This window comes from Mus caroli, unplaced genomic scaffold (assembly GCF_978045245.1).
Source record: "Mus caroli unplaced genomic scaffold, Mus_caroli_1 scaffold_18, whole genome shotgun sequence".
Classification (NCBI taxonomy): Eukaryota; Metazoa; Chordata; class Mammalia; order Rodentia; family Muridae; genus Mus; species Mus caroli.
In genome coordinates, this window is record NW_028227273.1 from 28,270,721 (window position 1) to 28,298,273 (window position 27,553).

At 46.4% G+C, this 27,553-nt stretch overlaps 1 protein-coding gene across 4 annotated transcripts in view; it reads left to right on the forward strand.

Moving 5' to 3' along the window:
* The window catches only part of Ptprm (protein tyrosine phosphatase receptor type M), a 688,723-nt gene that overhangs the window by 654,320 nt on the left and 6,850 nt on the right, over positions 1-27,553 (forward strand). For 2 of the 4 annotated variants that reach the window (XM_029470944.2, XM_085832584.1), the window contains 10 exons: positions 2,336-2,452; positions 3,138-3,188; positions 7,203-7,357; positions 7,531-7,666; positions 9,276-9,425; positions 10,334-10,507; positions 11,459-11,590; positions 14,150-14,275; positions 16,542-16,705; positions 21,847-21,982. In XM_029470944.2, the coding sequence (XP_029326804.1) occupies positions 2,336-2,452; positions 3,138-3,188; positions 7,203-7,357; positions 7,531-7,666; positions 9,276-9,425; positions 10,334-10,507; positions 11,459-11,590; positions 14,150-14,275; positions 16,542-16,705; positions 21,847-21,982 (1,341 nt within the window). The remainder of the gene's footprint in view (positions 1-2,335; positions 2,453-3,137; positions 3,189-7,202; positions 7,358-7,530; positions 7,667-9,275; positions 9,426-10,333; positions 10,508-11,458; positions 11,591-14,149; positions 14,276-16,541; positions 16,706-21,846; positions 21,983-27,553) is intronic. The other 2 variants (XM_085832583.1, XM_021185848.2) reach the window with 1 other exon arrangement.

Sequence of the window (27,553 nt, forward strand, 5' to 3'; positions counted from 1 at the left end):
TATTTGTAGCTTTACCCACTACCTTCTGCTTTTATAACTGAAGACATAGACAGTAAAGGAGAGCCCATTGTGAGCTGTATAAGCATCCCTGTTAACCACCACGGATATTCTATAAGTGAAATTATGGTCACCCTCAAGTTAGAGACCTGTGCATATGCACCATCTAATCAGCCTTGGTATCTATAGAAGAATCGCCACTCTCTTTTCCTCTGGGGCACTTTAGAGAGCGTTTGGGTATTCATAACGTGGATTTCCGAGATACTATAGATAGCACCTTCTGGTAATGTCACAGATAGCGTTTCCAGGCAAAGGTCCTGTAAGGAGGTTCCCAAGGGCAATTTAAAACAACATGGGATCAAGCCCATCTTTTTACCCTGCTCCATTTGCCTCAAACCCTGATTTGTATATTGCCAACTAAATTTAATAAGGATTATCTTGAACTTGGATAAAGTTTCAAACATTTAGAGGCTGCTAGAGTCCTATTCAGTCACATACCATAGTATAAACATTAGTGTGACACAAATGTTTGCCTTGAAAGGTCTTCGTAGCCCATAATCCTTCGAGAAGTTCTTCCCAATCGTGGATTTTCCTTCTTACACTGATCCTATGTCTGCCTCCATGAAATACAGCCCTGGGTAGCCCCCTGAATATTTATCATGTATAGGACATGACCTCCAGATGCCGCAGGAACTAAGAAATAAGCAAAATAACCCCTTTCCCGCTGGCCAGCAGTAACCAAGTGTCTGAAGGATCTCATCCTTGCTGCCAAATATGCCCCTTGGGAATCAAAGAGAGTTCACATCTATGGATAAAAGTCTTGGGAAGTGGTGGGGGTGAGTAGGGGTGGGGGTTAGCATCTAACATGTGCATTAAAAATGGGGCAGCAGTGCCCAGACAGAAATGGTGAGAAACCATTTCAAACAGACAGAATGGTTTTGGATCACAGTCTCTTTTAGGATTAGGTTAGATGTTTGTCCTTGAACATAATTGGAGATTAGACTAAAAATGCAAGTTGTGACCAATTTTTTTAAGTCACTTATACCCCCTGATGAAAGACCATCTCGTCAGTCTCGCAGACAGTGCTAGAAAGCAACAATCCCGAGAAAGTACAAGTCAGAGTTGGGGGGGCGGGGGAGGGGGAGCTCTACTTGGGAGGTGGCGTCGTGATCTTGTCCATGTAGAGCATCCCTGCAGGAAGACCCCAGAGCCCAAAATTAGATTATGTGAGAGGAAATGTAAAGGACAGGAATTGTGTGGGGAAGGCATTTCAGAGAGATGATGGAGTTTTGTGCGGCCATAAAGAAAACATGAAGTCATTCCATTTGCAGGGAAACTGAGGCAATCAGGGAGCACCCATCATGTTAAGTGAAATAAGCCAGACTCAGAATGACAAATTCCATGCTTTCTCATATATGTGGAGCTTAGATTTGCAGTCATACACTGTATATTAGTATATGTATATGATATATGTGGGGGGGGGGGTTGGGGGTTGGTGTAGGTGTATGAGAGAGAGAGAGAATGAACTAGAAAGAAGGCAGCAGGAGGGCAACATAAAGGAGATAGGAAGTAGAGAAGCCAAGGGAAACATCTAATAGAAACAGAAAGGCCAGGAGCTGGGAACAGGAAGGAAACCAGCCCCAAGGCAGGAGGGAATGCGGAGGAGGGACACAGGTGAACAGAGTGTAATGACGCGCATGTATGAAGGGCTCGGAAAGAAACCCTCTAATCTGTGTTCTAACCTGAAACTAATTGTAAAGAGACAGACAGTCCCTCACCACCATAAGTACCAATAACAAGAGCCCATGTGTGTGGTGCAGAGTTAGTTATGAAGCTCCTGTCCCTCCAGGCAGACTTTTACATCAAAAAAACCCTTAGTCACTTTCTGAAACTTAAGAGTCAAGGAGACACCAGGCAGTGGTGGCACACGCCTTTAATCCCAGCACTTGGGAGGCAGAGGCAGGCAGATTTCTGAGTTCGAGACCAGCCTGACCTACAGAGTGAGTTCCAGGACAGCCAGGGCTACACAGAGAAACCCTGTCTTGAAAAACAAATAAATAAAATCAACTTTTAAGAGTCGAGGAGACTAAATTTGCAAACTTCCTCTATGGTGTACTCTTCCAGGCCATTTCCTGAGTAGGGAAGGATAAGAAATGAAGGTTTACTATAATGGGATAATGACTAGGTAGATGGTGGTAACAGCAACAACAAACACACTTGCTTTGGGGTACTCGTCTAAGTTGTGTGTGCAAATTTATCCTGTAAATCTCATGACCCCCCCTCACTGAAGGACCTAAATAAAAAGCTAGACCCATAATCTCCTTTGTGTTCCTTGCAGGTGAAATGCTGTAAATACTGGCCAGATGACACCGAGATCTACAAAGACATTAAAGTCACCCTAATAGATACAGAGCTGCTGGCAGAATATGTGATAAGAACGTTTGCTGTGGAAAAGGTAAGTGTGGAAGCCAGAGCAAGCCGCAGTAGCCTCGTCAGCTTATCTAGGATCAGGCCTGGACGAAGGTAGGCTCCGGTAGTTTCTCAAGACGGCGTCTCACCCTCTGATTCCCTAACAGCTCAGCTCCATCCTTAATGCAGGCCATTCCCATTTCATGGCAATCTGGTTGGTTTTTTTTTTTTTTTTTTTTTTTTTTTTACTAAACCCAAAGATAACGTGTACCGTGCTATTTTCATTTTAACCTTTAATCTTTGCCCATTTCTCTTTCTCGGTTCACAAAGCAAAGTTTACTACATCTAGAGAGATGCAATCTAAACTTGATACTAAGTGTGCTGTCCCCTGTTGAACATCCACTTGCATCTCCCAAAAATGAATTGGTGTCAGGGCTGAGACAGTGGTCGGGTCCGTGGTGCTCCCGGACTCCCTCAGCCCCTTCAGGCTTTCTAAGGCCCAAAGTCCAAAAGAGACTGAAGGGCCCTCAGGGAGCCCCATCAGTCAGGCACTCTTGCATGAGCCAGCACCGCCCTCCATATTCACTCACACTTCGCTCTCAGCCCTGGGCGAATGCCATGCATCGATTCTATTCCACCTCATCCCATACGCATGGATAGGGCTGCTTCTCCGGGAAGCACTGTAGGCCATAACAGGGACTCTCCTTGTCCCCTTCTTTCTGCTGACATAGGGAGGGGCCGGAGGTGAAGCAAACTGCAGTCCGTCCAGAGAAGTGCCACAGGTACGCTGTGGGGAAGGTGGAGGTGACTGAGAGACACTCTGCCCCTCAGAGACCCACAGGCACTCCCGTCAAGAGCCTGGCGGTCTCCAGGACGCAGACCTGCACAGCTGCTACTCAGAAATGATCGATTTATCACGAATTCTGCCTGCTCTCATTCAGCCAGCGGCAGCAGACCCCCTTCCAGGGCTGGGTTATGCCAAACTGCTGGCCTCTTAGCTCCTGGCTCTTCTGATTCTATATGGTCACTGCATCTAAATGCACTTTTTTGGACCAACAAGGGCATCTCTGGGGGAATAAGGAAATTGCAGGGCCTGCCTATTGTCTAATTCACACTGATGACTGCAACTGCCATTCCTAGTTTGAAAATCCAAATTTACAACAAGATTCCCAAAGCCTAAAAGACTTTACTTCATTTAATCTGTTTCTCATACTAGTTAGCTTCTTTCTCCTATAGCCTCTCTCTCTTTCTCTCTTTCTCTCTCTCTCTCTCTCTCTCTCTCATCTCTCATCTCTCATCTCTCATCTCTCTCTCTCCTCTCTCTTTCCTCTCTCTCTCTCTCTCTCTCTCTCTCTCTCTCTCTCTCTCTCTCTTAATAAGCAAGAGGGAGGCTTGGAAACTTCAAAGATCGTAAAGTTCTGGTTGGCTCAATTCTTCGAGTTCCAAGCCTCACACTTTGATGTCGATTTTTTTTTTCCTTCTCAGGCAGAACTGTGTGAGAAAAGCACTTGCAGGCTTTCTGTATGGCTCTTGGCAAGAGCACTCATAAATAACTGCATTAAAACAGACAGCAATAAAAGACCCTCGGTATTTTTTTTTTCCTAAGCCACTGCTTAACCATGAAGTTCTTTGAACAATAGTCAGCCCTCTAATAAGCTGAAAATGCATCCTGGTTGTTAAAGCAAGGGTCGTGTTTGTTTCTCTGCTCTGCTTTTTTTTTTTTTTTTTGGTTTTGGTTTTTCTAGACAGGGTTTCTCTGTATAGCCCTGGCTGTCCTGGAACTCACTTTGTAGACCAGGCTGGCCTCGAACTCAGAAATCCGCCTGCCTCTGCCTCCCGAGTGCTGGGATTAAAGGCGTGCGCCACCACGCCCGGCTTCTGCTTTTAACCTTTTATTGTGCCTGCTACATTCCCAGCTGCACAAAAATGTTCCAACACCCAGGTATTTCAGCCACGAGGCAACCCGTGAAGTGATGGTGTAAGGGGCAGACCTGTTAATGATTTTCAGACTAGGCAATTGGAGTCTTTAAGAAAGAAAATCCTATTGTTTGATTTCCGTAGAACACTTCTTGGGCTTTGGAACGTTCTCATTAAAGAAAAAAGGAAAAGAAGTAGTTATATACGGGCTTTGGGTTCTTGCAATTCTGTTTTGGGAGCAGGATGTAATAAGAAACCTAAAGGTGAGCAAGTAGATTTGGGTTCTTGTGCAAAGCAATCAGATAGCCAGAGCCTGGGGTTGATGAATCCCTAGTTTGCATCTGATGGTCTCCTTCTCTTTCCCACATACCTGATGGTTTTATGTAGCACACAATACCCATTATGCTGACATGGCAACTCCGAGGTCCCCACAGACCCAGACCTTGTCTGTCTTGCAGAATTGAAGCTGGAAGTGACCACCCTAACCTCTGTGCCTATGAGAAACCCTGAGCCTTTGAGACAGCAAGAGGAATATAATATCCCCTGTCTCAAAGACAGACGCATACGTCACGATTCGGACAGTCATTCCACGGACATAGAATAAACCCACATTGGGATAGACAAAGGGGTCTGACGTGGCATCTCCCCTCCCATTATACTGCAGGGAAACATTAAATGATTTGGACTTTTTTATGTAGCATTAATGCTTTTCTAATGAAAACTAAAGAAACCATGTAATTAACCTCCGGCTGGGAAATGCTCGGACTGTGATTGCTGCTTGGTCCTATGTTTCTCTCCAGGAGACACTGTTGTTATTGTACAAGAAGAGATGTTACACCCAGAGTAACTCCCTTTGCCTTCTTGACAGTAACAAGTAGATCAAAAGGTGGAGCTTCATTGTGGGAACGGGTGGGTGTTCAGGACCCCCGAAGCTAACATGTTCCTTGCTATGAATATCAGTCATAAAGGCATTAGTCGGGAGCCCATCTCCTGACGGGTGTCACTCTGGGCCTGACAGTGAGCGTATAAAAGTCTCCTCCCCCTCCCACCTGAAGGACGTGAGCATTTGTTGCCAAAGCTGTTCTGAGTCACAGGATGTACCTCATCACCTCAGGCTCACCACTGGCTAAATCACTGAGCATAATTCCAGGGGAGTGAGCGAGCGAGCACCCTCATCACTGGAAGTCTGGGAGTGACTCACCTGCCTTCTGATGGGGGGTCTTTGGAACTGTCCAAATATTTTCAATGATGAGAAAATTTGGCTCTTAACCACCTCGTACCAGTATTCTAGTCCCCTGGGGCCTGGTTAGCTCACTGTGCTGTGAGTCCCTGTCTACTTGTTTCTTTACTGTTCAAACTCAAGTAAACCATAGGATTTCCACAGGAAATAGAGCATTGGCATTTCACATGCCAATGTGAAAGATATATTATCACACTGATAACAAATAGCAAATGAGTCGTATCTTAAATTCCGGACTTTCTTCCCCCTCCCAGCCTTCCCAAGCCCATAATAACTGGGAATTTATTCTTCATTCACTAACCACGTGGGGATGATTGGTGGAAAATCTGGTAAGGTCCAGGCGTATTCATCTGTAAAATGTAGTAAAGCCAAAGGAAGGACCGGGTATGGGGACACAGTAGAGACAGTGGATCCCAGATTTCCGTGTAGCCTTGGTTTTAAAAGTGATTTTTGTTTTTCAAATATACCTTGAGCCTGGGAGATGACTCCGTGGGTAAGGGAGCTTGCCATGAAAGCAAGCGGTCCTGAGATGAGATCGCCAGCATCCACATAAAAATGTGAGCCTATCACCACAGTATTGAGAGAACAGGGAGAGGTGGATCCTGGGACATCACTGGCCCAGCATCCCTGTCAGACCTCCCTCCGTACATGTACACCTTTGCATGTTCATGAGTCCTCCATACGTGTGTGCCTATGCAAGTGCATGAGTAGCTGCTCACGCCTGTGCACAGTAATGCCACATGATGGCTTCCAGCTGTCCTTAGCTCCAGTTCCAGGAGACTCAGTTCCCTGTTCTGAATCTCCATGAGCACCAGGCATGCACAGAGTGCACTTGCCTGCACGCAGACAGAACACTCATACATATAAAAATAAGCAATCCTTTTAAAGGGTTAAGAAGAGCAAATTAAAAGCCAAAATAAGCGTAGAATCTCTTCCCTTTCGCCCCCTTCAGCTCAGTATCAGGCAGTGCCCGGCCTTCCACTCATTGCTCCAACAGAGATTCCCAGTAAAAGTACTTCTTGACCCTCGCGCTTCCTGACGCGCCTCTTTCCACAGAGGAAATGGCCACTTGAAGACAGGATGAGGCACCTTCATATTTCCATAGGTCCTGGCAGCCTTAACACTTGAAGTATTTATAGTCACAGAATTGCTAGTGTCTGAATGAATGGGCCACACATTTGTTTAAACCAAAGAAAGAGACCTAACTGAGCCACAGGTGAAACAGATTGGAAAGGGGTTCTAGTTGATTCTTTTGTCAAACTTGTTCCAAATGCTGGCAAGTGTACACGCACCACGTGAGCACCTGGAGCCAGGACAAGGGTCTTAACATTCCAATAGCTGCCAGCAAACAGCTTTTAACACCGTCTGCTTTGTACAAAAGAGCTTCGGAAGAACCAGAGAGAACTGTTCATCTCCAGAATAGCCTCTGTCAATTAGCAAGTCCTCCAGGCACCACCTCCCCCTTCACGCCTATAAACAACTTCATGTCCTAAGCCTACCAGATTAAATGGTCCAGCTACAAAGGCCCTTCTTTCTCAGCTCTACACTCGCTCACAGAAGCTGTGCCTCCCTGCTTACACTAGCTTATCCTTCCCTTTCCTTTGTTCTCCCTGCTGCTGTGGCTGACCTCGGACTACAGAGAGGCATTCATGAAATCCGAGAGATCAGACAGTTTCACTTCACGGGCTGGCCAGACCACGGAGTCCCCTACCATGCCACTGGCCTGCTGGGATTTGTCCGGCAGGTCAAATCCAAGAGCCCACCCAATGCAGGCCCGCTGGTGGTACACTGCAGGTAAGGAGAGCTCCCAGGGCTTCCTCACGGGTGCACCATGGACTGGTTCTGGGTATGGGGTTTCATGAAGATTCTAGGAAGCATTCTAGAAGTGGATGAGGTTGGTGGTTTAGGAAGCTAGAAGCCTTGTGGCAGCCCTTCCCCTTGTCTGACAGCCTCCTCTCTCCGAGCAGTGCTGGAGCAGGAAGGACAGGTTGCTTCATTGTTATCGATATCATGCTGGACATGGCAGAAAGGGAAGGAGTGGTGGACATCTACAACTGTGTCAGAGAGCTTCGGTCCAGGAGAGTCAACATGGTGCAGACAGAGGTACTGAACCTGACCCCTTCAGCCCATGGCTGAGTCCCCAGAGTCTGTCCTGCATACCCACCTCCTTGGGCAAAAGAAGTATGCCAACCATTCCTACCACATTCCCTAGGAGAAAAGTACCTCCCAATTTCTGACTTCTCCGGGCCCTGCCCCTTCCTTCTTTTGTCTGCTCTTTCAAAAACAAACCAAAAGGGAGTTTTCAAGTTACAGATTCTGGTGCCAAGAGTTTTTCCGGGGTCGGGAATCTGTAGCCATCAACCTACATTCGCACAGTTGCCTGTGCCAAGGGACCCAGAAGAGCTTCTACATTAAGCATCCATAGTTCCCAACATTGCTCCTGTTCAGTCTGCTTTTACATTAGCTGAGAAGCAGAGCAAGACAGCTCCTGAGGATAGTGAGGTGCTTGCCAGGCTGCTTCGGGGCAATCTCCCCCATTCAACACCAGTCTCCTAGCTGGAAAAAACGTTCTCCCCGTGCTGCCTGGCATCATGGGACTTTGTCCAATTTGTGGTGTTTTGTACCAATTAATAATGCTTAGAGTTGAAATGAGAGGAATATCAAGAAGTTGACATTTCTAAAACTTATATCCTGGACCTGGGGCCTGGAACCTAGGGTCCACGAGAACTGTTCCTGAAGCAGACTGAAGAACAGATGAATAGCCCTATGTGCAGGTCACACACAAAAGTTTACAAACCCTGCGGGGCCTTTAACAAGCATAGGAATGTCAGAAGTCAAAAGGGTTCCTTCAGTGCCTCTTCTCTTTAGACGAGGGGCAGATTTCAAACCATAATGGTGATTAACTTTTTACATTTAATACTTTAACAATTCATCAAGTATTAAAGCAGCCCTCTTCTCACTTTATCATACTTTTTCCAGAATGTTATTTACAGAAATTAATGATAAGAAAGCCTTTAATACTTCATGTAATCGAAGACCAATGATAAAGATGCCGACACTTAATTGATTCTAGGGAGAGTCCCTGCCAAGTCACATTTAGAAGAATAGTTTTGACACCTGTTTATTGATGTGGTCATCGGGACCAAACCCAGGGGCTTGCACCTGTGAGACAAGCTGCCTGCCATGGGGCTACATGCACAGTCCTAGAGAACCCATCTTTTAACTATCAACTATACACACATATATATAATAAGAGCTATATTCTACACTTATTAGCACTTTGATAATTATCAGAACTAGAACCATTAACTAACGGTTTGAAATAACTTGTGCCTAACAATTGCAACTGTCTCCGGAGCGTGGTTGAGTTTCCCTGAACCATTTTTATATTATGAACCTGATTAGGAAATTCTTCCAATGTCAACCAAAATCATGCTCACTCCCCCTCTGAATTTGGGGTCCAAATTCATGGGATTGGAACTCGAGGGGTGTTTCGGCTACTGTCCCACCCGCTGTAATTGGTCTGTGGGATATTCTTGATAAAGCTGGACAGCCCAGTGCCCTGGCACACGGGCCTCCTGATGCTTGCTTCTCTGTTGTGGATGGGCTGCTCCTATCAGCTGGGTGACAGCGCTACCCCTGCCTTCTCTAGCCCTCTGGGTTCATCTTCAGTTCTTCCCCATCACTAACTAAGTCCATCTTGCCTCTTCAGGAGCAGTACGTCTTTATCCATGATGCGATCCTGGAAGCCTGTCTTTGTGGAGACACCTCCATCCCTGCCTCCCAAGTCAGGTCTCTCTATTATGACATGAACAAACTGGACCCACAGACAAACTCAAGCCAAATTAAAGAGGAATTCCGGGTAATCAGGGAGCCAGGCAGGGTGGGACAGGGAGATTGGAAGGCTATGGTTTTCCCTCTTTAGGAAAACTCCTGAAGTGAGCTCTTAGGCCCTCCTTTGAATCAACAAGAGCTTCTCACCTAGGGACTAGTGACTGTTGAGTCTGGATGACTTTCCTGTGTGGCCAATAGGGTGTTTAGCATTGACCCTCACTCTGCTTTCAAAATGTCTGTAGCAGCACCAGGCCAAACCCCTCCAGGGCCAGAATTACTTGGCTTCACAGTCACTAGTCTAGCGGTGTCATCTGCATGTCAGATAGCCACCAACCAGTTCCAAGCACCAGCACACTTGATTCACAGTATAACTAAGTATGGGTGTAGTCCAACCATGGGCATGGCTTTGCAGGACACTCCATGTGCCTAGATCTTCATTTAGGTAAAAGTTACTTATGTTCAGGTTTTATCTAACTGTACCTAACTCTAGACCAAATCCTCTCCTAACTTCTGGCCTCCAAGATTTTCAGTAACCTGCTCTAGTCAGAGCTATGGGTGCTGTATTCTAAGGATCTGCGAGGACCCTTAACCTCTGCCTCTGGCTGCTATGTGCTGTGTGCAGACAAAACTCAAAGAGGGAAAGAGAAAATGGAGCCCGTAGAGTTCAGCCAGCTGAGCCTACCTTATATGCCTTTTAAAGAATCGACTTGCCCTTAGATCCTTTCTGGACCATCTTATCAGCCCACACTTCCTGAGGAGTCTCTCACTTGTATCACATTTTTCAGTTGGCACATTATAACCGCACTTGTTTATGGGGTACAATACAGTGTTTTCAAAGTATATTCATGCTATGGAGTCCTGGGGAAGCAGGAAACCAGCCACCTGTGGAGACCTGACTGGAGCTGGGAGATCTCACCTTTCCCATTTATCCCACAGACTCTCAACATGGTGACCCCCACCCTGCGTGTGGAGGACTGCAGCATCGCACTCCTACCCCGGAACCACGAGAAAAATCGCTGCATGGACATCCTGCCTCCAGACCGCTGTCTGCCCTTCCTCATCACCATCGATGGAGAGAGCAGCAACTACATCAATGCAGCCCTAATGGACGTAAGGCACTGGGGACACATGGGAAGGAAATAGACAATGCATGTCCCTGAGACAGAGCCCCGGGGACACAGGGAACCCTTATCTCACTTATCTGCCCCCTGAGCCTTTCTAGAGGCAAGCTATCACATCCAACAACAAAAACAGAGTTAGCATTCCAGTGTGTGGTTTGGTGAGGAGCAGCAGTTACTGCTTCACAAGCCAACTAGCCACCTGTCTGAAGTGCTCAGACACAAAGATCACCTACGGCCACACTGTCAGGTTTTTAGCCTACCGGCCAGAAAGCAAGGGACAGCTGTTAAGGCGTCTGGCAGGGAAAGGGGATCCGGTGACAGGCAGCATTATTTAGTTCTCTTTCTTCCTAATTTAGGTGGTAATTAACATGGGAAGGAAACACAACTCAATGCTTCCTGCCAGTCTGTTTACTTCTTGCTAGTCAACTGACAAGAAAGTAAACGGATATTTTCAGTGCTAATGTGTAAATTTTAATTCCGCTGGTGTGATACCATAAAGGGGGCTGAAACTTGTTTAACGCTCCCAGAGCTAACAAAAGCGTGCATATCTTTCATGGCAGCGGTAAGCAACCGAGTCAACCAGATAAACAACAAGCCAGCAAGTTTGAGAAAGAACTATTTTCATGGTTTTTAAAGTAAAGTGAGACTCCCTCCCCTAAAATTATTAATAGAACCAATACTTTGCTCGTCAGAAGTATAAAACAAAATGGTAAGAAATAAGTGTGAAGTTCCCATGATATCAAAGTGAGAATGTTTCGTCATAGTTTCACAGAAAAGTTTATTTTTAGTCTATTTTGGAGTTGACAATGATGATAGAGCCAAACAAGTACTAAACACGTCGGGTGCGTTTTGCCGCACATCTCCACGTGCACAAAATATCTCCGCTGCCTCCCCTCACATTGTGCTGTTTATATCTGGATCTTTCTCTTCGTGTCTGCAGAGCTATAAACAGCCTTCAGCATTTATAGTCACCCAGCATCCTTTGCCAAACACCGTCAAAGACTTCTGGCGACTGGTCTTGGATTACCACTGCACATCCGTAGTTATGCTGAACGATGTGGATCCTGCCCAGGTGAGTCCAGGGGCTCCTTCAGGCAGACCTCAAGTCAGAGAGTCAAGTCTGCTTGTGCTTTGTATAAGATGTGCAAGCCCCACAGCCCATGCCCATGGCCCGTCAAAGGATTTGGAAACACAAGGGTTTACAAATAAGCATTAGAGCTGTAGAAGACAGTCGGTGAGAAGCAAGCAGACAGACTGAAAACATAGGATACTGGAAGAAGAAAGACAGGGGCACAGATGGGGACCACACATTGCACAGCTAAAAAGAGCGAGCCAACCAGCGGAGATGGGACAGGCCTGGATCTCATGTTTTCAGGCACCTATGCTTCTTGGAAGTGCTCAGCTGGGGCCTGCAAGAGGGAGGCAACATGGTGGCCAGATAGTGAAGACAGGCAAGTAGGTTTAAAGACCCGCAGCACCCGTGGTTGAAGCAACCCTGGGAACTGGATGTAAACTCAGCAGCTCAGGGAGGTTCTCAGGTGGCTCCTCCCACATCGAGGAGGCAGCAGAAAGCCATACTAGTGGGCGGGGTGACAGAATTTTCTTGGAGGGGTCAGGAGAGTCCCAAGGCCCTTTGGGAGCAGAATCTATTCTCAGCACAGGCTTCACCGCCATGACAGAGGACCTTAGGGAAACCTCAAGCTTAGTGCATATTAAGAGTGAACTTATTTGAACACCAGATTCGTTTTTCTATCCAGTAGAGAAACTGCTGTTTTAGATAGGGCAGGGGTGCTGGTGGAGGCTCCTGGAGTGTTTCAGCATGTAAACAGGACAAGATGTCTCCTTCCCAAAACGCGGCCTGTTGCTGCTAATACTCCGTATGCGGCTAGAGTTTTTAATTACGTTGAAGGCACCTTATTATGTGACTGGGGCTCTCACTTGAAAGCTAGCTGATGAAATAATAATGACAGCCCTTGTTCTTCTCCACTCCTTTTGGCTTCGTGTCAGCGTTTTAGAATTCTCCCTCCCTCCTCCCCACTCGCAGAACAGATTGTCACTATCTGTGAAAGCCCCCGCCAGTTTCAAATGGAACCAAACCTGTCATTCTAAGTTCTAGGCAGCAGTCAGGTTTCACCAATCTAAGAGCCAGACACAGGCTAGGAGAAGTGTACCCCGTGTAGAGTCAGTCTGCCTCGTTCCTGATGGGACGTGCATATGGATAAACTACGGGTGACCAAGATGTCACAGATTCCGGGGTGCTCCCTGAGCATCAGTGTCTGAATGCCAAAGCCAAACTCTAAAGCAAACCGTCTGGACTCAAACCAAGTCTTAGCTGACTGGCAGACGGAGAGACAAAGAGACTCCCAATTCTATTCAGCAGATAGAGCTGATTTCCAGAGCTGGGCTAGAAAGGCTCCTGGGATTCTTGTCTTTTAGCAAAAGCTAAACTGGAATCTGGAACCCCGGAGCGTCACAAGCGTCCGAAACTCCCACTCGACTGTTTTAAGTATTTATCGGACCAGCTCATGGATGTGTTATGCACCATTTAAGCCATTTTCTACATGGTTTCCTCGGGCAGAATGTAGGACACAGTGTGCCAAGAGCTAGATGCCAGCCCGGGCCATTCATATTTCTGCAGTGTAAATGACAAGCATTTGGTCAGTTGCTTGAACTGGGAAAAATATCAAGAGAGAGCAAAGTCTGCTCTGTCCACTGAGGAATGGGCAGAACAGTTTAAAAGTGTTTGTTATGGCCTTTACTGCCGTCTCAGCTCTTGGTCATCATGCCTGTGAACAGGGGGCACCCTTGAGAATCAAAAGGGAAATAAACATCTACATACCGTCGTTTGACAAGGCAAGTTTAATAGCCTGTTGCTAGGAAATGCTGGTGAGGAAATAAAAATCCCATGGAAGAAAAAAATCCCATGGAAGCATTATTCAAAAATAAATAAATAAATGTAATTTCTAAATCCAGCAAACGTAGCTAATGTAAAGAATAGTCTCGGCTACCCTACTTACCCTCTTAATCTTTAACAAGGATTAAAGATTTATCATGGATAAAGAGGGAGAAAAAAAGAGGATATTATTTCACTTGACTCACTGTTAACCGAGAATTTATCTTGTGATCTTGAATATATAAATCACATTTGACGACGTGACAGTGACAATTTAGGTCATTTCAAAAGTAAACATCATCAAAAAAGAAATCTGACCCTCCCATGAATCCTCTTTTTAATGGAATATCAATTAGCTTTAACAGAATGTGTTGATACACCCAGCATTTGCCAGTTATCGGGAATTAACATGTTCCCAGCAATCCCTTGGAAGAGCATGGGTCTTACCAAGTACTCATGTTTGCCTAAGTGTCATCGTTATAGTGGAGGCTGGAGTCATCTTCTTGGGGCCTAGACAGACGCTCCTTTTAGCATGAGTGAGACCTTACAAAGGGACTCCATGTTACAAAGATCTTCAGGAAGCCCACGTGCACCTGGCTAACACACACTTTTTGAGAAAACAACCAGAGTATTAGAATAAAAGAATTGGATTTCAAATAATTTTGTCAATGCTGATCACATCCAAACTGCCGTCCAGTCACCTTTGTAATTACACTTCTTGTTGTATTCTGGGTTCAGCTGTGTCCACAGTACTGGCCAGAAAATGGAGTGCACAGACATGGCCCCATCCAGGTGGAATTCGTGTCTGCAGACTTAGAAGAAGATATCATCAGCAGAATTTTCAGGATTTACAACGCCTCCAGAGTAAGAGCCAAGCCAACCGTGCTTGAACTGGGTTTCGCTTTCATCTTACCTTCATGGTGTTGGCATGTCTACTCTGTCAATAGCAGGCTCTGTTCTAGGGGGTTGGAACGTCTAGTCTCTGTCAACAAAACAAATTCCAGGCCTTATGGGGTTTATATGCTAAGCGTGGTGGCACACGCCTTTAATCCCAGCACTCGAGAGGCAGAGGCAGGCGGATTTCTGAGTTCGAGGCCAGCCTGGTCTACAGAGTGAGTTCCAGGACAGCCAGGGATATTCAGAGAAACCCTGTCTCGAAAAACAAAAAAAAAACAAAAAAACAAAAAAAAAAAAAGAAGAAGAAGAAGAAGCTTGTTAAAGAGAGTTTTTAACAAGCTAAAGCACAATAAGAAAGACTTTGTTAGACACTGTAACTAAGTGGCAAATGCTACTTGTTGAACACAGTAACAAAGTGGCTAATGCCCCCTGATCCCAGCAAGGGGAGCTCGTGAGTCTATTCTAGAACAGATGATAGTCATCAGGTGGAGACAAGAGGGTCTTGCTGAAGATGGGCCAGGGAGCAACATCCCTAAGGCACGGTGGAAGCTAAAGAACTTGATCAGATATGGAGTGGTCCCTTATTGGAGGGCAGGACGCTTGCTAAACTGACAGAATGGGGGTTGCAAAAAAAAAAAATGAGTTTTACAAAGGATTGCAAAGATGGGCCCCAGGAAAGGGTCTTGACTAAAACAAAGAACCTCTATCAGAAGGCAACGAATAACAGGCATAACGGAATTATGGTGTGCCAGAAAGTGATAAATCTTAAAGGGAAAAAGAGTGCCAGGTTACGCAGCAAAGGGATCATTTGTTCTCATTTGCAATGGGCATGCCATGTGAGCAGACACTGAGAAAGGGAGGGAGTGGCCAGGAGCTCTCTAGAAAGACAGCTCTCAGGCAGGAAGTGGCCACAAAGGGGCTCTGTGATGGGGCAGAACCTATTGAGTTCTAGACACACTAGGACACTGTTGTGTCTGGAGATTAGGGAGCTAAGGCAGGAGGCGCTGAGGGTTGAGGCACAGGAACCTGCAGGGCCTTCCCTGCCACTGCTAGCCAGCCAGCTCTTGCATGAAAGCAATGAAGCCACTACAGGTTTCCAGGAGGAGTGTGCCACCTAACCATTTACATCTGGAAATGGACACTCTGGTTTCTGCCTTGAGATCAGATTCTAAGAGACAGTCCAGGCAGCCGTGAGAAGGACCCAGAGGACAGGTGACAGTGGCAGGACAGGAGTGGTGGCATTGGAGATATAAGCAGTGGAGAGAGCCTGCTTGATCCTGAAGGTGGTTTGCAGACAGTCAAGGTGACTCTCAAGAAATGGATCCCAAGAAGAAGTGGCAGGATCATCATTAGCTGGGGTTGTTTGGCCTGTGGGAAAAACAGACATGGGAGGCAGTAAGAAACTAAGCTCAATTTGTATCACAGTAGGTGTGGGAGGACTATTGATCCCTGAGGTTGGCTTTTGAGTACATGAGGGTGTCGTTCAGGAAAGAGCTCTAAATGGTGACTGACTGGTATCCACCAATGAGATCCAGAGGGAAACTGAGAACTCTAGATCTGAAGGCCAGAGGCTTCTGTCAGCCCAGGTCTGGGAAGAGTGGAGACTGAGGCAGAGGTGGGGTAAAAGCTGACCAGCGTACCTAGGAGACCTACCTGTGCCAAGAGGGTCCTTCCGAAGCTGAAGCCAGCAATGCTTTTTAATTTCTATAATCCTGTTTAATTATATGCACTGATTAATTAAAGATTGATCGCTCACCGAAAGCTGCATCATTAAGCAAAGCCATATTATATAGAAAACAGGGCAGAATCCACATCGTACTGAACTCACAAACATTTCCAGGTTATAATTTATCCCTTACCTTTAATTTACTTGTAATTAAAGTGAAGACATTTTTCCACACAATACACAGCATGGTTAATCTTGTTGCTATTTTTCTCTGGGCTTTTGCAAAATGTAAGCATTCTGCTCTACTCTGGTTTACGATGCCCTGTCATTTAAAACACCTGGATCTTTATAACCACTGGAGATTAAAGTCATAACTCTCCAGGCCTGCAGAATCACCCTTTGTTATGCACTGGCTTGAGTCTCCTTAGTAACTAATGCCTTGCCCTGATGGGAAAACCAAGTAGGAGGAGTCAGGGAAGATCAAGTGGGAGGAGTCAGCCCCCCCAACCCAGCAAGGTAAGTCAGGCCTCTTCCTCCACTCCCTGATTGGTCCCTTGTCCTCTGCAGCCCCAGGATGGACATCGGATGGTTCAGCAGTTCCAGTTCCTGGGCTGGCCGATGTACAGGGACACGCCCGTGTCCAAGCGCTCCTTCTTGAAGCTCATACGCCAGGTGGACAAGTGGCAGGAAGAATACAATGGCGGCGAAGGCCGCACAGTCGTGCACTGCTTGTGAGTATCCCAGAGCTCTCACCTCGGGTGACGGACGTGCCCCATTTCCTCCAAGCAGCTCGCCTTCCCCTTGCTGTACATACAGAAGAAACTAGAAGCCCCACAGAGTTTGATTTAGTTCGTCATTTTAAATCTAAGAGTCCAGTCCTGGTACCTGGGACTATGCGTTCTTCCTTCTTGTGTCTTCCTTCCTTTGCCACATGCCTTCCTCAGTGGTGCACTGCCTCAGCACGGGCTTGAACCCACAGGGCCAGCCAGTCATGGAGAGATGTAGGCCATCATCTCCATATGAATGTTTAATTCCAGTGTTTGTTACAGGGACTGAAAGTTGACAAACGCAGAACCAGTGTCCTCTAAGGGTGACATCTAGGGCAACAGTTGTAGTAGGTACTAAAATGTAAAAAAGCCTCCAGCCGGATGCTTCCCAATGGGGCCTGTGCAGTGGCAGTCCCTGGGGAGCTTCAGTAAGCATCACCTTCAGGCCACACTGAAACCAATTAACTCCCAGTCTCCACATGGAACCCGGGCATCTGTGCACCGAGAACTCCCCGATGAGTCCCGCATGCTGTCAACGTTGAGAGCCTCGAGGAGAGAGCGCCTTGCCTCCCAGAGCACTTTTACCCACACTTTCTCACTGGCAGTGATGTACAGCTAACTATCCAGCTGGAACTGGCCTAACGGAACAGGCAGTTAAAGAGCATGGCAGTCGGGGAAGGTGCTCAGACATTTGGGCCAGTTAAGGGTGTGAGCATATGCTGCATTTCTGAGGAGAATCCTTAGCCCCATATGAGAAGATCAGTCCCAGATTGAAGGGCAATGAGCTTTTCTGCAGAGCAGACCACCCTAAGTTTATGTGGCAAGTGGGTAAGAGGCAGGTTACCCCCTGTTCCCTGCCCTTACCTCAGGCAGTGGAAGCCCTGAATTCTCCTCAGTCCCTTGGAGAGAGTCTCCAGAACATACCCATCCCAGCTTCCACCCAAGGCTTCCTCTTCTGTCTTGTGTGGAGCACTATACTCCTCCCTCGCCCTTGTCTCCTCTCCGTTCCTATCCGTGGACTCAATGCTTCAGAAATCTATTCCATCCCCCTTCTTATTCGTCAGAATCAAAAGAAGGGCTCAGCGTACTCAGTGGATCGAATTGCAGCAGCCTTTCTTCCCCGGCCTAGGCAGCCATCTTCCAGTAACTTGCCATGATAACACATACTAACATTGAATAGACACACACACACTATGTTCTCCAGGCCTCTTAGGAAATACAGAGTTGGACTTGTAGGGGAAGGAAGCCAGGTACATGCAAATCTACAAGAAGGGTGATATTGTCACCATCTGAGAATTGGGCACTGCTCACACAGAAACACTCCGTAAGCATTGCCCTGGACAAGAGTCTACTATATCACTCAGCACGTCGTAGGCGTCATTTTGTAAGCGAGTGAGTTAAGGCAAGAGCCCTGCCAATGGATATGCAGGTTGAGCATATCAAGTGCTCTGTGAGCCAAGATGGCTTCCTGAAATGAAGGAAGGGAAACAACCGAAAGGAAACCAGAGAGAAAAACTCCTGTATCCAACTGCTGCTCCAGCCTGCCCCGCCCAGAGAAGATCACTCAGTAAGGACTGACGGGAAGGAGCCTGGGTCACTGGATCCCAGTGCACATGAACTCCTAGCTAACATACAAAAAGAAATAAAGAACCTAAGCTATTTTTAAAAAATCCCAGCAGGGAAATCAACATCCAGTTAGCTGTCATTAGATCTGTCAGACTTTGGTTTGCATAGGGTTGTTTTGTTTTGTTTCATGGTCCTGGAGACAGAATCCAGAGCTTTGGGCATGCTAGGCCAGTGCTCTACTACCAAGCTGCAGTCCCCAAACACTTGTTTATAATCTTACTATTAAAAGTGGTTTTCAAATAGCCCTTCCACATCATATCTGTAAGTGTAACTTATTGTGACCCTGGACTAGCTTTCTAACAGAAGCCAGTTCTGGAACCCTCAAGAATAGGTCACGAGTGGGGATAGATAAAAGGGAGGGGCATGAAGGAAATATGCAAAGACCTGTTCCATCACTGCACCTTGCAGGCAACATTCTTCCAAAAGCCGGCTGTGACCCTCAAGCTAAGCAGACACGTCACGTTCTGTGTGGTGTCTCTAAGAGCGGGCAGTTTGGCTGTCACAGAGAGGGGGGGTGTCTGTTATTCCTCCCCTGCCTACCTGACTTCCCTTCTTATCTTCTGTTGGGGCACCACACCCTCGAGCTCCCATAATTCCCGGTGGAGCTGCTCCTTGCTTTCTGGGTATAATGTTGGGTGTGATACTCAGACCTGTAGAGAAACTTTGCGTTGCTTTGCTTCCTTCTTCCTTCCCTCTCTCTTTCTTTTCTTTTCCTCGCTTACAAGAAAGTTTAAACTGGTATCTTCCAGTATTTGTCAGAAAGTTAAAATAATAATAATAATAATAAGCTTTATAAGCTGCTTAGCAGTCCTCTGTAAGGTATTCTGCATGTTGCAGCGCCACCTATTGGTGAGGGCGGAGAACACCTGCATGAGAGCTTTGCAGGTGGAGTGGTTCCCTGGGCCAGATGATACTCAGGGGTGTGTATGCAGAGAATTCTCTTCCTTCTTTTAAATGTCTTACTGTTTTTAAAATAAAACTATGTCCTCATTCTGAAACTGTGGAAAGAGTGGACGTGGTCGTGAGCAGCTGTTGAAACAGGAGGTAAAAAGCCAATGAGCAAGGACCATGGAAAAATCTGTACAAAGAGCAAACTCAGAAGCAGATGCGCTTGTGTCGCCTGACCAGCAGCAAGTGACTGCAGGGCAGCGGGGACCTCACTCCTTTTGGATGTACCATCCCCAGCTGTTGACAGCAGAGAGCAGAGCTTCCATGAGAACACGTGGGAGGAACTCCTCGCAAGCAGGAGGTTAACGAGGGCTGAGTAAAAGTGAGAGAGGGCACAGAATACTGGCCACCAGGGAGACGTGGTGATGCACTGAATTTCACTAAAATGATGACCTCATTTACAAGGTGTGCATAGATAAGGAGAGAAAGCATGAGGAGGGCGCTGCAAGGCACACATCTGCAAACCGTAAGAACAAGAACATCCAACCCCTTAGTGTTTAATGAGCAAAAAGGTTAACAAGGATCACACGTTAGAAGAGAAAGCATGGTGTGTAGCTTCATGGTAGAACCCTTGTCTAGCATACACAAAGTCCTGGGTTTGATTCCCAGCACTGGAGAGAGAGGGAAACAAAAACAAAAACATCTAAACAGCGGTAACCAACACCATTTGGGGTTTAGTGGGAAAATCCTCATTAAAACCACTGCTTGCCCATCAGAACGGCTGAATATTTGAAAACACAAAACAATGTTCCCAAGGGCTGGAGATGCTGTAGAACTGACCAGGGCACAGCAGTGTGAGGAAGGGAGGAACTCGGGGACTGACGGGGACACTGTATGTGGATCCGATAGAGCCAGTGAATGCACATTTGCAAAACGTAACTCCAATACCTACTGGAGAGTTACATACTCAGTGATATCCAACCAGCCATGTTAGGCCAATGAGATATCTCATCAGGTCAAGGCATTTGCTGCACAAGCCTGCCTAGAACTCACATAAAAGTGAGAGAAAAGAGGATCTACTCCACAAAGCTGTCTTCCAGCCACCATGTTTATACTGTGTCTCGCCACTCCCTCAGAATAATAGCAATGCCAGGCTTAAGAGCGTGGGAAAGGCTAGTTACCTCTCACAAAAGAAGCCAGTGCATGGAGAGTACAAGAAGATCATTATAGAAAATACAGATGTGCTCCAAAAAGAAGAAGAAGAAGAAGAAGAAGAAGAAGAAGAAGAAGAAGAAGAAGAAGAAGAAGAAGAAGAAGGAGGAGGCGGCGGCAAAAACATGGACTCCTCGTGGCTAGAGCAGTATTGTTTGGGGGCAATGATAATAGTGACTGGTAGATCTTAGCACACATAATACAGTTCCCAGCTTTTATTCATCACTAGACCAACCTGTCAAGGTCAGTATAAATAATAAAAACAAATACATTTTCAAATGGTAGGAGAGAGAGCTATTGCTTATGGTAGAATGCTGAACAGAGGAAGAAAATATAAAGCCAACATTAGATAAATAAGACAGTCGTAATTAATGGCTGAAAACAAGACCTGCTACTGTGTGTGAAAATCAAGGGTGATTGAGGAGAATCAGTATATTTACATAGTCCCAAGGTTTCTCACCCCAAAATGCGTATTAACTACTAAGAGAAGGATGATAACTTGATGGTGAAAATCCTTACCAACATCGTCTTATGGGTAAGATGAGCATCCTGGGACCAAGACACATCGATGCATGGATCCCCACAGAGGCTGTAAGACTCCTGCTCTGGCTTTCTTCATGAAGTCCAATCCCTCATCTCCAGTGACAAAAAAAAAAATAAAATAAAATAAAATAAAATGAACCCAGAGGGAAGGACAATGCACGATGGGACTTGGCAGGGACCTTTTCAAACTGTGGCCAGGACACAGGACAGGTCTCTTTTAAGCCTTTCTACATTCCAAATTTTGTATTCTACAAAGCAGCCAGCCAGATCGCCTCAGAAGTAGCCATATGAAGAAACAGCTGAATGCAAGATTAGATCCTGAGCCACAAAAGGGCCTTATTGCAGAAACTGGTAACAAAGATGGAGGCCTGTATCATAGTTCAGCCCAGTGCGGTGGCACCGTTCTTCCTGACTTTGGTGGTGTGTGGTGGTTATGTTAAATGTGCACCAAGGGTTGGGCAAGGGAACTCTGGGTGCTGTATTTACAATGGTCTCATGTGTTTAAACTTAGCTGTTTTTTTGTTCGTTGAAGATTTTAAATAGCCTTCGTGTTTCAGGGATAGAGAAATTCTAGTAACCTTCAAAGGCCAAGTGCTTGTACATACCCCCACCCCTTGTCATTAATTTTCCTTATCAGTAAGGTACCATATCAGAAATAGTAGTCTGGGACACAGATAAAGTGAGATTCAAACCGTGGATGGCATGCTAAGTCAGCTTGCTCTCTTTGCACCTTCATTCTGACCTTTCTCTGGGGTTCAGACCATATGTCTCAGGCCATGGGTGAGAAGCAATGTGATCACAAACATTGGCCAACCATCTCATTTCCTCTATGACAGGAACGGAGGAGGCCGCAGTGGTACATTCTGTGCCATCAGCATTGTCTGTGAGATGCTCCGACACCAGAGAACTGTGGATGTCTTCCATGCTGTCAAGACATTGAGGAACAACAAGCCAAACATGGTGGACCTCCTGGTAGGATGCCCCTCTGCCCTGACAAACAGGGTGTCTCAGAGTTGGTGTCAGATTCCTCTCCAGCTTCCACATTGGAGCTGCATACTCAGAGAGGAGACTTATAAAACTGACTGTTAATCTTCTGTATATAGTAGTCAATGCTGGAAATCAATATGGTGTCAGTATTCCTTGACCAGCTAGTTCCCCAAATAATCACACAAACATTTTAATATTTTAAAGCTTAAACCACCTAGCCCCATCCAGCCACATGGGTAGCAAGACCTTCTAGGCCCACAGTGACATCTATCTCCTTCAGTGTCTCCTAATGGAAGGCCTCTTCCTCCTTCTTCTTCCCAGAGTTCCTTTCTCCCTCCCAGGAAGTCCCACCTACCTCTCTCTACTGCCCAATCACAGGCTTTAGCCTTTTATTGACCAAGTAACTAGGGAGCAAGATTTGTGCAACAAAAGCTGGTATACATGAGAACGTACTTATCGTTGGACAACCAGATCTAGGGGTACAGAATTTAGTATTTGAATCCATAGCAGCACCAGACCAAGCCCAAGAGAACTTCGTTTCTGAAGTACATTGCGTTGTTTGGTTCATGGGCCTTTTTCTTTTCCTCCTCTTCTCTCCGTCCTTTCCTTGCTTTCAGAGGAGACTACCACAGCTTGATTGAAATGTAGAAAGAGCTGAGACTTCCAAGTGAACATTCTTATTCATTTCCCTTCCTGGCAGTGCCTTCCACGTGACTAAGCACTTAGTCTTAGTGAAGAAGAAATAATCATAGTACAAGAAATGCCAGATTTTCAAATTATAGATTTTATAAATAGCTTAATCGTCTAATATTTATCAAAGCTGTGAATTTCAGTTTGACATACGGAATACTGCATTTAATTATGGTGGCCACATCTGAGAAAAGCATTAAGGGAGTTGAGAAACAGAGAACTAGGTGCAATTATTTTCTTAGAGTATTTCACAAAATCCCTTCTTTTTTTCTTTCCTACGTGGAGCTGTTAAGATGCCAGCCATGGTGACTCAAGAATAGAGAGAGGTACAGCTTCATAGAAGAAGCTTTGCTCCTGGGTTCTGTGCATCTCTGTGACTGAAGATCTGACAGGAACACCAGTGCAGGGTCTGGGCAGTGACTTGAAGCAGGGTCGAGGGAGGAAGAGTCACTTGTACGCTTAGCAAGCTACAACCGTGTTCTAAGGCCCCGAGTTCCGTAAACTCAAAGTCCAAAATGTAAAAAGGGAGCAAGAGCCGGGCGTGGTGGCGCACGCCTTTAATCCCAGCACTCGGGAGGCAGAGGCAGGCGGATTTCTGAGTTCGAGGCCAGCCTGGTCTACAGAGTAAGTTCCAGGACAGCCAGGGCTATACAGAGAAACCCTGTCTCGAAAAACCAAAAAAAAAAAAAAAAAAAAAAAAAAAAAAAAAAAGGGAGCAAGAGGCGAGCTCAGTTTGATAAAGTAGCCTGAGACGCATGTTCTATGGGGGATGTTACTGCAGCAGAACCCAGGGCTGGGTAATAGCAGTGACCCTGAGCACCAGCTCCTGGAAGCATAGCTAAATCCTACTCAGGGCTGGCTACTCCCTCTAAACACTTGCTTGGGTTCATACTGCACATCTAAGAAGCACGTGTTATCCAGGAACTCTGGCAGAAGGGCTCTGTGCCTGGAAACATGCCCTCAGACCTATGGGCCATTACATCAGCTCTGCCAAGAAGAATTCTGTTTCCCCAAACGTTTGTCCTCCTTTCATGCCCTGTAGGAAAACCACAGAAACCCAAATTAGATTCCCAACCGTGCTGTCAACACAGACCGTAGGACGTCAGACATGTGCGCTTTGCAGCTTTTGTGTCCTTGGGTTTTACCTTTCTAAGTTAGTGGTAGTGGTAGCTTTTTGAGGCCAGGCAACAGGAAAATACCTGTATGTGTGTTTGAGGCATTGCAAATCCGAGAAGCATTGCTATTGAGTGTGTAGGTGTCCACTGGGCATAAGGATGCCTTTGTGACCCCTGGGACATGGTCAGGTCTAAGGGCTAGCGAGGGAGACTAACAGCCCCATTAATGTGACATTTAATGTGTGCCAACAAGCCTGGTTTCTAGAACACTACAATGGCAAGAGGCTTCATGGCTGTAAGGTGTGTGTGTGTGTGTGTGTGTGTGTGTGTGTGTGTACAGACTTCCCTAGAACAAGCTAAAAGCTGTCACATGTGAGGCAGAGTCTTCACCTTTCTGGGCTGAACAGAGAGCAGTCCCAGTCAGCAGTAACAGAGTTGAGAGCAGAGAACACTAAAACAAGACTTACTCTCGGGGGTAGATGAAGCCTTCAGACTTTGGTTAGTTCTTGGGCAAAACTGCCCTGGATAAGAAATGCCCGTTCTCTCCCTGAGCCTGAGTTAAGCAGCACATTAGGAGAACGCCCTTCCAGGCCTTTCCCGTAATGGCTCTGCTGAGGAGGTCATCACTCAGGGGCTGTTATGGTCGGAAACAATGAGGATTTTTTTCGAATCAGTGGTTCAGACTACTGGCCACGGTGATTCTTCATGAGACGAAGGGAGACTCAGACGGCTGACCAAAGGGAGCCTGCGCTGTAGACAACTGTTCTATAACAATGGTGGAGCTTGGGTGGTTATGGGTAATTCCCTCCCACCAACGGTATGTCTTTTTTTTTTTCTATTGACTTACAGTAATTCAGCATGTTTATAGGGTGCAGTGTGACCTTTCAAACCACAGATGAACGCAGGTGTATCTGTCACCTCGGGCTTTTGTGTGTGTGTGTGTGTGTGTGTGTGTGTGTGTGTGTGTGTGTGTGTGTTGGAAACCGTCCAGATCCTCTCCGATGACTGTTTGGAAATATTTAACTTGTTGTCCCCAACCGTGGTTCCTTACGGTGTGGTTGGTACAGCCTGGGTAGTCATTCCTTCAACGCTGTATCCTGTACAATTGTGGATCATTCTACTTGAGAATACAGGGTCCCCGGGAGCCCAGAACACTGAAGGTCAGCACCAATCTTTTGAGAAGGTCAATGACAAAGAAATGAAGGAAGTTTGAGATTTCTAAAGAAAACCATCTGCCCATCTGTCACGGTGACTGTTAGCAAGATAATAGATAATAGCCAGTGACCGGAGGAAAAGATGTCACGGTGTTCTTTCTATCTGGTTTGTAGCAGAGTAGGAGTTCTTGGATTTGGTTTTTTGGGGTTTTTTTCCTCCATGAAGCACAGTATCTCTCTATTTTAGAATTCCTAAATGTTGGCTGAACAAATTAGTTAGCTCGGGTCAGGGTAATGAACTGTGATGTGACTATCCCATGTGGAGCAGGCTATCTGAGATCTGAGTAGGGGAAAAAAAAAAAAAGATGGCCAGCCATTGAGAAGAGTGCTGACTATGTGGGCTCCATATTTGAAGAATGAGCATGTGCTACCAGCTTCAGAGCAGGAAGCAGGATGAACTGAGGGGGTACTGACGCCTGGCCCCACTGGGTCTCTTCACACAGCTCATAGGTAGGAGGACCCCCGCAATGATCCCCTCCATCTGGAACATCCAAATCTTGCAACTGTACCCTTCCCACCCTCATGGGAAGAATACGCAGGGATTCTTCCTGGCTCTTTCCTTTTCACTCTGTGGCTCTGATGGCTCTGACATTGAATTGCTCCAGACATTGAAAGTGTCTGCACTCATTTCAAAGCCCGGCACTCTCTGGTATGTATACCTAGACTGCCCTAGGGGTCTGTTACATTCTTGGTTTTGGGAGCCTAGGGAAAAGACAGCAGATTGCAAGGAGGAAGACTGATTTAGAGCACAGGGGCCGCAGAGAGGGTTCCGTGGCTGAGAGCACTTTGTGCTCATGCATGAGGGCCTGAGTTCGGGTCCGGCATTCATCACACAGGCATGCTAACACAAGTAAGGGCTGTAGTCTCTACATTGTTTGGGGAAAATACAGGAGAATCACTGGGCCTCTCAAAGCTTCCAGACTAGCCAAAAAACTTGTGTTCCAGGGAGAGACAGACCCTGCTCTTAAGGAATAAGGTAACACACACACACACACACACACTCACACACACACACACACACACACACACACCCCTAATAAAAATAATAATTTATAAGGTTAGAACTCTTTTTTGCCCAGAAGTGATAGCTGTACTTTATTCTGACCCCATGTTAGCCTGGCTTCTAAGTTAACCAGGTGTTTATGAAGTCTTGTCACCATCCCTACGTTCTGGGTCCCCAAAACAAGAAAAACTCTGCCTAGTTAGATTCTGAGGCAAGCAATGACCTTAAAATTCCCCTAGATATCCGGTCCATGGCAAAACTGGCCTTTCAGGGAAATACACGCCCTGGTCTTGAGCTATATGTCAATCAGGACTTCCTACTTCTTGAAATCCAGGTAAGATTGGCCAGGTTCATGTATAAAATAGGGGCATGACTACCCCTAAGGTATGGATGAGATTTTTATTTTAGATGTGAGGGAGAGTACAGCCAGAGGCATCTGGGGGGAGGGGAGGGAGGGAGGGAGGGAAAGAGAAGGGACCATAAGAGAGAGGCAGGAGAGCAAAAAGAACCGGAAGGACACAGGGCTACAATGGCAGGGTCATGTAGGAATCAGAAGCTGGAGGAAGGGAAGCCCATGGACTGGGGAAGTTTCGGATAGGAGGCATGGTAATAAGAGCTGAGAGAGCCCGCATGCCGAGAGCTCTTTCTTTCTTCTCTTTCTTTCTTCTTAGCTCTTTCTTTCTTTCTTATTATTCGTTAGCCATATTTTGGACCTGACAATCCGCACCCAAATAGAGGTCCCCTGTTCCTTCTCAGCGTTTCCACAAGAAACCTAGGGACTTCCAAGCTTAGTCATCATTGACACCCAACACCCGAAACTGCACCATGAAAGCCTACTTCAGACATCATGCCTCGTTTAGTGCATGGACTCTGTAACAGACTGGACTCTGTAACACAGTGGTTCTCAACCTTCTGAATGCTGTGACCCTTTAACGCAGCTCCTCATGTTGCAGTGACCCCCACCCATGAAGTCAGATTTGTCACCAATTCATAACTGTAATTTTGCTGCCGTTATGAATCATAATGCAGAGGTCTGTGTCTTAGGTGATGTGTCTCTCTGATGTCTTAGGTGACCCCTGTGAAAGGGTCACGACCAAAGCCGTCATGGCCCGCATGCTGAGAACCACTGTCCTAGAAGTCAGCAGGAGCTTTGCTGTGCTAGTAGGCACCACAGTTAGCCATATTTTGGACCTGACAATCCGCACCCAAATAGAGGTCCCCTGTTCCTTCTCAGCGTTTCCACAAGAAACCTAGGGACTTCCAAGCTTAGTCATCATTGACACCCAACACCCGAAACTGCACCATGAAAGCCTACTTCAGACATCATGCCTCGTTTAGTGCTGGGCACCGGGTGCTCACTGAAGCACACATCAGGTGCCGTCATCATCCCTCACATCCTTCCTCTGTAAAATGGGGCCATGTGTTCTATCACCCCATGATACAAAAAGTTCTGACTAGGTGACATCATGCAGCTAGGAAGTAAAATAGTGCTTATGAAGGAAAGGCTGGAGGGGAGACGGGGTGGTGGCCGACC